Source organism: Coregonus lavaretus, assembly GCF_964263955.1.
Source record: "Coregonus lavaretus genome assembly, chromosome: 3".
Taxonomy (NCBI): domain Eukaryota; kingdom Metazoa; phylum Chordata; class Actinopteri; order Salmoniformes; family Salmonidae; genus Coregonus; species Coregonus lavaretus.
In genome coordinates this window covers 3,310,387-3,322,656 of record NC_139990.1, presented here as the reverse complement: position 1 = coordinate 3,322,656, position 12,270 = coordinate 3,310,387, and the positions used below count along the sequence as shown (strand labels likewise).

Sequence of the window (12,270 nt, the reverse complement as noted above, 5' to 3'; positions counted from 1 at the left end):
TTGTTTTGTAGGAACTCTGAACCAGTCACTTGATGTTTTGTAGGAACTCTGAAACAGTCACTTGTTGTTTTGTAGGAACTCTGAACCAGTCACTTGTTGTTTTGTAGGAACTCTGAACCAGTCACTTGTTGTTTTGTAGGAACTCTGAACCAGTCACTTGTTGTTTTGTAGGAACTCTGAGACGGTCACTTACTTCTGGTCTAACTGGAACATTCCTGTGCACAAGTGGTGCCTCCGGTGAGTAGGAGTTGAAGAAATAACATTGTGATTGGAACAATACCACCACCTACAGCACTAACTTTATGGCAGTAGACGTGCGCATCGTGGTGTGTGTGTACTAAATGCCGTAACCTTCTGTGACATTATAATGGATGGTTTTAAGATGTACTGTAAAGTACGCTCTTGGTTACTGTCTACAGTTCCCAACTAATACATTATTTATTTTCATCATCCGTTGTTCTCCACAGCCACTTTTACAAACCCATCATGAGGAGAGGTGCGAATAAGTGGGTCGCCCAGACGGCAGTCTTCCTGGTCTCCGCCTTCTTTCACGAGGTTCGTGTGGGTGGCTGTGATTGTGATGCCATCTAACACACTGACTTACCTGATTGTACATGTCAGTGTTAAAGGCTGCATCATATAATCCTCCTCCCTCTCTTTCAGTACTTGGTGAGCGTTCCACTGAAAATGTTCCGACTGTGGGCGTTCATGGGCATGATGTCTCAGGTCAGACAACTTTTTTTTCTTTCAAAAACAAAATGAATTTTCATCATCCAACAGTGGATTTGGACGACATGGTCCTCTGTTAATGGTTACACACACATTTTAAAGAACCTGGTTTTAGAGTTTAGTGTTAAAGGACGGTTTCCCCCTAAACTGACCTTTCAGATTCCACTCGCCTGGTTTGTTGGCCGCTTCCTGAGAGGTAACCATGGCAACGCTGCAGTCTGGATCTCGCTCATCATTGGCCAGCCCGTCGTCGTGCTGATGTACGTCCACGACTACTATGTAATACATTACATGTCCCCATCATGAACAGTTGGTCGCAAGCAGAGGAGCAACACATTATACTAGAGGACTAATTGAATGTAAAAGGTTTACTTTGAAAGAGAAATATATTATATGAAGCTTGACTGAATAGTAAGAATGTTACACCATGTAAATATTTTGGCCTCCAGGCACCATTTCTCTAATGCACTTCTACACCACAGAGAGACTTGGCTCCCGTCCTACCATTGCTGTGAAACACTACCCTGACAACTAGAGAAAATGTGTACGCCTTTTCTCTGTTTCTTAGTCTACAACTATGAAGATCAATGCAGACATCCCTGTAGATAAATCTTACTATCGGTGTGCTGCTTTTTCTCATGCGTTTGACACGTCTTTCTTGCCTTTGATTATTTAATGATCTGAGTATTTTATTTGAAGTTGTGTGAACTCATGTGGCTGCAGTAATAGCCAGTCACATGTATTGTACATAAGTCAAGCCAAATCTGTTTTTACATGTGATTTGTGAAACTAATGTGTTTGCACTACAATGCATGCTGTTTGCTAATAAATGGACGAAAAAACAATATTTTCTGAAAATATGTTTTAAAACGCTATAATCTTTGTAAATGTTATCATAAATAGGACTGGTGGAGTTGTCACACATGCAGCTAACAAAAATATGGAAATGTTACAACCAACTAAATTACAACCAACTAACTGCCGCATTACTGCAAAAATGGAAGAGGCAAGAAGAAAGTAAGGAACTTGTCTGTCGGCCCTGCATTAAAGACCAACATTGGCTAAAGAAAATTGTGATAAATAAAATGTTTACCAGTTTCATTTAAGGACCAAAAAATTTACAGCTGTGCCATATAGATTGCAAAATAGTTGGTAAGAAATTTTTGATGTGCTGATTCCATGGCACATAGTTTATGAACTGATACACAAAACGACGCCGGATTCAAAACTTAGTTTTTCAATTCAAATTATTATACAAAATTCTTGCAACCAATAGAATGTTATATATGGGGGATACAACCAACTATATCTGCAGATTTTGCTGCGAAGAGACAATCATTTGTTTTGGTACTGTCCATATGTAGCTTGTTTTTGGTCGCAGGTTCAGGAATGGCTGAAGAATTGCAACATTTACCTGGAGTTAACTCTGCAAATAGCACTGCTGGGTGATTTAAAAAGTCATAGTCAATCGATCAATAATATAATACTCTTAGCAAAAAATGTTACCTTTAAATTACTATCTGTAGAAACGGAGAATAGAAAGGTTCAGAACTTTTATGAAACAGCACAGTTGAAAAATATGGCAAATAGAAATCAAAACTGGATGGTGTTCAGAGATAAATGGGAGGGGTTGAGTGTAGCTGAAGGGTGGGACTAAAAACAAAAGATAACTATTGTAAATTATACTGTGTCTGTAAAATGTATATAGTATGTATAAACTGGAAGTAGAAGCCTAAATATTGTTGTCCATTCGTTTACTCCAATTAGGGAAGGGGTGGTAGGGTTAGGGGAAAATATTTATATATTTGATGTATATTTACCCCAAAAAATATATGGGGGATTGGAAATGATGCAGACAATTACATTGATGGAAGCCACAATCTGCAGTATTAAAGCTGATCTACCCCCCCCCCCCAAAAAAAAAACAACAACAACTAATAAACTAAATAGACGAGTGCTCTTTTAAGCTCTGTTGATGCTCTTTGAATATATAATCTAAAGTACAGTGTATTGTCAAATAAGTTGGATGTTTTATGCCAATTATTGCCATCCTATCATAAATAGATGCTGGTGATCCAAACAGTAATAACCATAGAAAAACAATATTGATTGTGTTGTACCAAACATACAGTGTGCGTTTCTCCCTTTATTCCATTCCAGACCTTTTGCACTTCAGTGAACCTTTGCTTTGCCACTAGTATTCTGGAGCTGTAGTCTAGTTCTGCCCCCTAAACCCCTCATGGTTTCAGTATGACACTATATACATGCCTTTTCTTCAGCCAATAGCCTACTCATTCATGCCCGTGTACCTGACATCTCTACTTGAGCCACATAAACCAAATCCAGCCTGTATTCTCACTTTAGTTTGATTTACTCTGAAGTGCTTCGTTTTCTTTTTCCTTTCAGTTTCTATTGTCATGTATTGTAGGAAATAAATATTGGTTGAGTTCGCTATTATGCATCTTTCATTTCACTTTTTTTTTTATTCAGGAAGGTTTTTCATTTACAATTTCAAGCATAGTGTATATTTGTTAGGCAGGTAAGAGGTATTTTCAAAGCCTCCCCTTTGACAAAATGTGATATTTGATAAAGGTTTGTTTATACTGTAGTAACTCAACTTCAGATCCATTTTAAGCACCCAAATCTAGTGGGTGATACGTTTCCAGAACCTTGAATACCAGTGTGAAGTCAGATAGGATTGCGTATGTAGGTGAGAGAGGGCAGATTGTTTTCTGTGCTGCTCCCATTCCTTGGGAGACTGTCCCAGAACAGGGCATGTTTTCTGTGCTGCTCCCATTCCTTGGGAGACTGTCCCAGAACAGGGCATGTTTTTCTTTCTCTTCTTCCCTGTGCTACAACAGTTTTTGTAACTTTAGATACAGTCCTCAGCTGCTGTCACTGCTCTGAGCTCTTCTCATTGGCAGCAACTGCACCAGTGAAATAAAATCCTGCCTGTGGAACTGTAACCTGGCTATTTGTTTTCTTAAACGTATAGTAATAACCATGAGCTTATAATGTCCAGTGCTCTTGTCAATTACATTCATTTGTTGCACAATAATTGAGGGTTCCAATTGGAATTGCCAATTTTTATGCTAAACAATTTGCATGTATTGTGCATATAAAATGTTTATTGTGCAGAAAAACAAGACTTTAGGAAACAATCGCAAGGTTCCAAAATATGAAAAAGAAAAACAAACATTACAACAAATTCATCAGACAATCCGCAGATAAAATTCACATCTGGTATGGGGGAGGAGAATCGATTCAGCTGCCCTACTGCTATAAAAATACAGAAGACAAACATGTCAATTAGCTACAAGAACTGCAATCCATATTGTACTTTTCTATTTGGGGTGTAGCCAGTATAAGTCAATGTTCCCTGTCCGTGCACAGTGCAGAAAAAATACCAGCCCGCGAAGACGCACGAGATTGAACTTCACTAGTTTTCCCCATTAGTTTACACTATCAACGTTTCCCTCTACTGTGTTCGAGTCAACATAATATTAACCCCTTTCCATGCAACATACCGAAACAAAACTAACTATGCACGACTCAGTCAGATTTAGTTTTAGGCAGAGCGCATCGTCAGAGGATTCTATTGCATTGACAGGCACGAGCGGTCGCGAGTAGATGTGCTTGTTTTGAGATCAAAGCAAGATATTATTTGCTAGTTATTGCGTTATTAGCCCAGTTATAGCTAATTTATGGTTAGCAATGGGGTTGTGATTGCTTCCTAAAAGGGCACAAAACGTGTACATTTCTAGCCATCTTTGAAAAACGAGTCAGGTAAAGAGCTTTTTTATGTCTTAAAGGGGCAGTGCTGTATTTTTAGACAGGCATAAATAAGATAGGAAGCCAATAGCACCACACTGCTACTGTAGGCTGTATCATAACTATTATTCACTATTTCAATAGTTAGTTCCATGTTAAAATGTTATGGGATGCATTTTCTCCATTTTTTGGGGGGGATGGTAGGCCTTCATTATGATCAAATAGCCACAGTAGCATACTTGTTAACTGTAACTTAAGCAGGTACAGCCTCAGAGGTTGGAATATAATTTTTGCTAAAGTTTGCGCTCAGCAGACCAAAAATCTGCTCAGTGCCGGAAAAATATTGGAGGAAACATTGGCTGTAGGCCTACATTATGACAAAATGGACACCTTTCACAACTTGAAATTGATATTATTTGTGCTCACCTTTGATTTGTTCTGTACGGGTAAATACAGTTTGAACTCTGCAGGGAGCTCATCTTCTGAGTACAGTCTGTCAGAGAAATACACTCTCCGGATGCGGCAGTTTGCATGGATCTGGAACAAAAATACAGGCAAGGTATTGCAATGTGCCATTTAATCTTGTCCCAAACATAGCCTAACTGATATTTAAAAGTTTGACATAAGAGATAGCCTGGTCCCAGGTCTGTTTGTGCCGTCTTGCCAACTCCTATGGTCACCAAACTTGGCATGACAATGACCATAAGAGTTGGCAATGCAGCACAAACCTATCTGGGACCAGGCTAGGTAAGAGATCTGTATAATGTATCTTGGACCATGACCCTGGTCCATGAGCCTTTCTGACTGACCTGTACACGGAGTGTCTCGATGTAGTTGGTGCCGTAGGCCCGCCGTGTGAAGTCGGACAGGTTGAACTGGATCTGGTTCCAGCCGTCATCCAGCCTCATGGGCATGGTGCAAATGAAGGGCTTTACCCGCGTGGTGCTCTGGTAGTTACTGGCCCGGAACCTCCTCCTCACATTCTTGTCATCCAACACCTGAGATTGGAAAGGGAGAGCTCAGTCAAACTGATCACTTGTACCCTTTTCACACCACTAAGCCAAACCGAAGCGAGCTGTACTGGACTGGCCTGGTTACGCATCCACCATAATAGCTGGAACCGTACTGTAAATAATAATATAAATAGAACAACCTTTAACCGAGCCAGCGCAGAACGGGTTAGCCCTATAGTGTCAGACATTGTTGTCTATAAGGAATTGCTTTACATTTTTTACAATAACGTATAGCTTTCTTTGTATATATATATATATATATATACACACAATGGATCTGATTGTTGACTTGGATGATAACCTACCTGGACTTCAAAGGTGAAATACTTCTTCAAGTTCTTTATGATCATAACCAAGAATGGTAGTTTGATGCCAAGTGTCTTCTTTGGGTCTGCCGGACATGTTATGTAGGTTGTGCTGTTGAATTTGAGGACAAATAGTTAGATGTGGTTGCCTGAGGAAGTGACAAAACAGGCTAGTGAACATGGAACAAGCTTACCTGACATTTGTTCCCTCCACTTCAAGCACCAGCGACTGGATGTCATTGTCTGTAATCCGCTTTATGTGGCCGTTCCTGACCTATAACAACATTTTGAAATGGGTAAGCTCGCGTGTACTTCTACTTTTAAGAAATGTGTTTTATTGAATGTGAACCCAGGACGATTAGGCAAACCCTGATTAACTAATGGGTATCTAACCTAGCTAATAAACTGACGTTAGTTAGCTAGCTAAGGCTTGATTATGACAGTGGCACGAGGAGTACAATGACAACACAGTAGCTGTCAAATTTGAGCTAAAACCAATCTTACAGCATGAAATGACCTAGTGCTAGCTAGACACAGGACAGTTTATCAGGACCACAAATCAGCTAGCTACTAATAGCTAGCTTCTAGATTTCTACTGCATTGTCATGCGCAAACTGGTTTTCTAGCTAGCTATATGGCTAAAGTTAGCTCCTTGCTCTCTGGAGCTTAGCACCATACCAAGCCCTGCAATAGAGCTTTAGCTAACGTTACCTACTGTAGCTAGCCTTGTCAAATTAGCAAACTAGCAAGCAAATTCCTCCGTAAACTTGTGTAAATCGTTGCTTACCTTTTTATCCCATATCTGAAGAGGTTTGCTCCCAATGCTATACAAGATCGATAGGAATCCACTTTGAAATGTGTTTTTGAACATGTTCTGCGCGTTTATAACACCGTCTCATGCGCATGTGTTGTTATTTGTTGCTAACGTTACTTTAGTTTAGCTAATTGATTTCACTTGTGCTTCAACTCCAAGTTCCGTGTGGCACAAAATAATGGTCCTTCGTTCTGCCTCGCAAAACGTCCAAAAAGATACGCGTCTTCTATGAAAGGCGTCCAAAAAGATACGCGTCTTCTATGAAAAGGAACTTCAGAAAAACCTAAATTTTGCTAAAGTATTGCCGTCCAGCACCACTGTCTGTACCAGTAATATAAACCATGCACTTGCTTGCCGTCTCCCCTTTTGTATTTTTAAGTTGCAATAAAATGTAACGCGGCCCCCTTATCACTGCGGACTTCATTGTTGATGCATATCAGCTACCATGGTAACACAAAGCTTTAGCGGTGCCAGAGACACTTTTGAGGAGATGGGAAACTCAATAGAGGTAGCCTGTAGAGCCCTTTCTGTGTTTGCTAAGAGGACGATGCGCGTAAATTGGTGGCAGAACATGGGGGAGTTCTTATAGAAAGCCAGCAAAAAAAAAGCCTCTATTTACATGTTCTTTATGAGTGCATTCCACACTACGTTTGGATTATAATTGTATTTTAAGGCTCGTATGAATGTCCTGCTTAATATAATGTTTGTGTCATCATGGCAAATCATCTGCCTTATACTTAAAAAACACTTTAACTTCAACCAGTAAAATGGCTATTTGGCTAGCTTTTGCTACAGCCTATGTCAATGAGCGTTTGCATTGTAGCAAACAACTCCTGCATCCAAAATAGTTATTTTACAAAGATCACAACCAAATATAATCTTAGCGACTGTTCAGCAAGAATCAAAACATAATTGCAAGCGTATGAGAAAACAAAAAATATATTTTGTTTAGAAGTAATAAAAACGTGAATCTAGGCTATGTTGAATGGGCGCAGATGGCGATGGCTTTCTTACTGCAGCCAAGAGTCGCGCACATCTGTACCTGACGTCAGTGTGTTGTGTACTGGAAAGGGGTCTATAAATTCCCAATGAATTGCCCAATAGAATTCCTATCTCCTCCTATCTCTAATATCTCCGGCATGGCTGTCTGTCGTGAGGGTCTGCAACATTATAACACCATGCCATTGTCTAAAAACATAACTGCAACAGTGTAACACTGTGTCAGTCCCAAAATATTTTTGCAACATCTGAATTAACTCTTCCGTTTCATCAAAGTGCTTATTGTGTTTTTGATTATATATAAAATAAAACAAATAATTTATTCTAATCCCAGATAAAGGTTAAAATTGTTCTAATAACAAACACACACAAGATGAGGAGGAGATGGAGGAGGAAGAGGATAGAGCCCTATCAGAGCTCCATGATCATCATCATGTTTTGCCAACAAAATAGAGCTCGTGGTTTGGCGGGAAAAGTGGGCTTTTTGGCTAATACATTTTACATGTTTTTTTTAGATTTTAGTCATTTAGCAGACGCTCTTATCCAGAGCGACTTACAGTTTAGTGAATACACTTTTTTTATACTGGCCCCCCGTGGGAATCGACCCCCACAACCCTGGCATTGCAAACGCCATGCTCTATCAACTGAGCTACATCCCTGCCGGCCATTCCCTCCCCTACCCTGGGCCAATTGTGCGCCGCCCATGAGTCTCCCGGTCGCGGCCGGCTGCGACAGAGCCTGGATTCGACCCAGGATCTCTAGTGGCACAGTTAGCACTGCGATGCAGTGCCTTAGACCACTGCGCCACTCAGGAGCAAAAAAAAAAAACGAGGACAGAGTTTATAGCCACGCACAAAAAATAAATTATATATATATATATATATTCTCATGAGATGTGGTAATGTACATTTTGCAGTTTAAAACGAATGGTATGTAAAAGATGAATGAGACTCTGGGTCCAGCCAGCGGCTCTTGACCAGGTGAATCCAGGTGAAAGCTATGATCCCTTATTGATGTCACTTGTTAAATCCACTTCAATCAGTTCAATCAGTGTAGATGAAGAGGAGGTGACAGGTTAAAGAAGCTTTGAGACAATTGAGACATGGATTGTATATGTGTGCCATTCAGAGGGTGAATGGGCAGGACGAAAGATTTAAGTGCCTTTGAAAGGGGTAGTAGGTGCCAGGCGCACCGTTTTGGGTCAAGAACTTCAACGCTGCTGGGTTTTTTACACTCAACAGTTTTCCGTGTGTATCAAGAATGGTTCACCACCCAAAGGACATCCAGCCAACTTGACACAACTGTGGGAAGCATTGGAGTCAACATGGGCCAGCAACCCTGTGGAACACTTTCTACAGTTTGTAGCGTCCATGCCCCGACGAATTGAGGCTGTTCTGAGGGCAAAAATACAGGGGGTGGTGGTGGGGGGTGCAACTCAATACTATGAAGGTGTTCCTAGTGTTTTGTATACTCAGTGTATATTTGCGCTATTCATTACAGAAATATTTTTTCTCAAATTGATAGTGTACACATATTTGTGGGCCATACCAAAACAACAGAATTTGCCAACAGCAACAATATTTTTTATTTTTTTAAATAAACATTTGATTTCAAGCATATCAAATAATTGATTCGAATTATGAAATGTTGATGGATAGCTATTCCATTCTATTGAGGCAGCTAATGAGATAGATAGATATGCTAATGAGATAGATAGATATGTTTGATTCTTCTCTTCTCCAGGAGTCTGGCTTGAGTCTCCTGATGATTTCCATGAGGGAGAACTGCCTCTCTGTAGTAGACAGGCTACTGGAGTTAGGAGGCAGCCCTAGTGAAAGGACAAAGGTAACAACTTACTCAAACTGGAAATGGTTACTGATGATGATAGACTGAACCAAGGGCTGCAGTAGGATTGTTTCCTCATGTAAGCATATTATTTGTATATTATATACCGTGACACCGTGATAGGACATAGTAGCAGGATGACTCCCACCCTGCTTCTTTAAAGCAACAATCAGCATTAGAAACAATAACAAAGCCCTCTCCCCGCCCCTGGTTTGGTAAAAAGCTGAGGGATGGGCCTGGAGAAATTTAACCACTCTCAAATGCATAGACAGAGCTCTGGATACAAGGACTGACTATCCATGACATTAACATTGTAGTTGTATGATTTTGTTTTGAGGCTATCTACTGTTTGTTTACGTTTTGTTTACACATATTGGAGTAAAACAAGCCTATATTATGGGTTCTGAAGGGGTATGACAGTTGAAATAAGCTCATGAGACATTGTAAGTTATTTTCTTCAGGAATCAATGGGTAGATATCATTACTTTATAAGTCAAAAAATGGATGTAGCAACTGCTGATTGCCCCTTTAACATGCAGTTGAAATCTATTTTCAGGCTACATATTAAGAAACAGCTACAGAGATGTAGAGATGCAATACTATCCTCATTCTAACTGGATACAGCAGTAGTTCAGTGGACAAGTGGGTAACGGAGGTAGATGATAGGAATATAATTGGTGGTATTGCTATTAGTACTCTACTCTTTCTATGGGCTAGATCAGGGTTGTTCCTGATTTAAAAGGTCATTGGCAGAGGAGTGGACATACTGGTGACGATGACCTTTACAATGGAGACACTCACTTGGCATCTCTCCTGGGTTCTATTTTATTGCGTTTTTCGCACAGTGACTTTGCTTTACCCTCCCTGCAATTCAGAATCAAAACAACACGATGATGAGAATGACGGACTAAACATTTGGCATATATACAATGCTAAACCTTTGGAAAATGTACATTTTTCACACATTTTATTATTGTCGTGGAACAGGGACAGTACTAGGAACCTCCAAAATGTGTGATATAATCACCGAAACCTCCCTTATTAAATGGATAACACTCACCGCCAGAATGTGGTGACATAACTAGACAGACTAATCATTTCAGTAGCTGTTTTTTGCCCCACATTCACTATAGAAGTAATTGTCACGTGTACAGCAGCTGTGTTCTAGGCAGTTCAAATCTATGAAATCTTGAGCATTGAAGCAGATTGAGCACAAAAGCAGTTGAACATCTGAAAAACCTCTAGGCTTACTGACAGTGGGAATTGTTCCTTTATTGGGTGAAATTTGAAAGATTGTTTAGGAAAGTAGTTTGCCCATCCCACGGTGTGACGAGGTGAAATGAAGGAGTCAGGCGCAGGAGGTAAAATACCGAAGTCCAGGGTTTAATGCGTTCACATATATCAAACGTCCCAAGCGTCAAAAGGAACAAGCTCAAGGGAAAACATCCACCTTGGTATAAATACAATGTTGAGTAGCTCAACCGAGCTAACATGCTCTCAGAATAAACAATCACTCACAAAGACAAGGGGAACAGAGGAAACACTTATACACATACTAATTAGGGGACTGAGCACCAGGTGTGTGTGATTGACAAGACATGACAAGTGGAGTGATGAGAATGAGATCGGCAGTAGCTAGTACTCCGGTGACGACGAACGCCGGCCCGAACAAGGAGGAGGGGCACCCTCGGTGGACATCGTGACAGTACCCCCCACTTGACGCGCGGCTCCAGCAGTGTGCTGACCCCGGCCTCGGGGACGGCCAGGAGGACGCGGAGCAGGGCGAGTCGGATGGCGACGGTGGAAATCCCTCAACAGGGAGGGATCGAGGATGTCCCGCCTTGGGACCCAGCACCGTTCCTCCGGACCGTACCCCTCCCACTCCACGAGATACTGAAGGCCCCCCACCCGACGCCTCGAATCCAGGATGGAACGGACCGAGTACGCCGGGGCCCCCTCAATGTCCAGAGGAGGTGGAGGCACCTCCCGCACCTCAGACTCCTGGAGCGGACCAGCTACCACTGGCCTGAGGAGAGACACATGAAATGAGGGGTTAATACGGTAATCAAGGGGGAGTAACAACCTGTATGTCACCTCATTAATTCTCCTCAGGACTTTAAACGGCCCCACAAACCGCGGGCTCAGCTTCCAGCAGGGCAGGCGGAGGGGCAGATTCCGGGTCGAGAACCAGACCCGATCCCCCGGTACGAACACCGGGGCCTCCCTGCGGTGGCGGTCAGCGTTGGCCTTCTGACTACGCACGGCGCGCTGGAGGCGAACATGGGCAGCGTCCCAAGTCTCCTCCGCGCGCTGAAACCAGTCATCCACCGCAGGAGCCTCGGTCTGGCTCTGGTGCCACGGTGCCAGAACCGTTTGGTAACCTAAAACACATTGGAAGGGTGTTAGGTTAGTGGAGGAGTGGCAGAGAGAGTTCTGAGCATATTCTGCCCATGGCAGGAACACCGACCACTCCCCCGGGCCGGTCCTGACAGTAGGGCCGCAGGAACCTACCCACATTCTGATTCACCCTTTCCACCTGCCCATTACTCTCGGGGTGAAATCCAGAGGTCAGGCTGACCGAGACCCCCAGACGTTCCATGAACGCCTTCCAGACTCTAGATGTGAACTGGGGACCCCGGTCAGACACTATATCCTCTGGTACCCCATAATGCCGGAAGACGTGAGTAAACAGAGCCTACGCAATCTGCAGGGCCGTGGGGAGACCGGGCAGAGGAAGGAGGCGGCAGGACTTTGAAAAGCGGTCCACAACGACCAGGATAGTGGTGTTACCTTG

General features: G+C 42.2%; 2 protein-coding genes across 2 annotated transcripts in view; one reads left to right on the top strand and one right to left on the bottom strand.

Annotated features, from left to right (window-relative positions):
- LOC311110473 (diacylglycerol O-acyltransferase 1-like) overlaps nt 1-1,565 on the top strand; it is a 30,427-nt gene extending 28,862 nt beyond the window's left edge. Inside the window, exons 14-17 of the mRNA XM_084153013.1 lie at nt 172-237; nt 468-555; nt 664-726; nt 889-1,565. Of these exons, the coding sequence (XP_084009139.1) occupies nt 172-237; nt 468-555; nt 664-726; nt 889-1,035 (364 nt within the window). The 3' untranslated portion in view covers nt 1,036-1,565. The remainder of the gene's footprint in view (nt 1-171; nt 238-467; nt 556-663; nt 727-888) is intronic.
- Nucleotides 1,566-3,186: 1,621 nt separating this feature from the next.
- Nucleotides 3,187-6,782, bottom strand: LOC311110465 (cilia- and flagella-associated protein 20-like). The gene is made up of 6 exons (XM_084153012.1): nt 6,606-6,782; nt 6,013-6,092; nt 5,819-5,930; nt 5,310-5,498; nt 4,927-5,037; nt 3,187-4,008 (listed from the first exon to the last, which is right to left on the bottom strand). The coding sequence occupies exons 1-6, from the start codon at nt 6,687-6,689 to the stop codon at nt 4,003-4,005; spliced, it is 582 nt and encodes a 193-aa protein (XP_084009138.1). The 5' UTR covers nt 6,690-6,782; the 3' UTR covers nt 3,187-4,002.
- Between the last annotated feature and the right edge of the window lie 5,488 nt (nt 6,783-12,270).

What these genes read in the sequence shown, in the direction of transcription:
- LOC311110465 (XM_084153012.1), bottom strand. Translation starts at nt 6,689, where the DNA reads ATGTTCAAAAACACATTTCAAAGTGGATTCCTATCGATCTTGTATAGC. An exon ending in GTGGAGGGAACAAATGTCAG is followed by an intron (nt 5,931 to 6,012) that starts GTAAGCTTGTTC and finishes CAAATTCAACAG; the next exon opens with CACAACCTACATAACATGTC. An exon ending in TCGAGACACTCCGTGTACAG is followed by an intron (nt 5,038 to 5,309) that starts GTCAGTCAGAAA and finishes TTTTTGTTCCAG; the next exon opens with ATCCATGCAAACTGCCGCAT.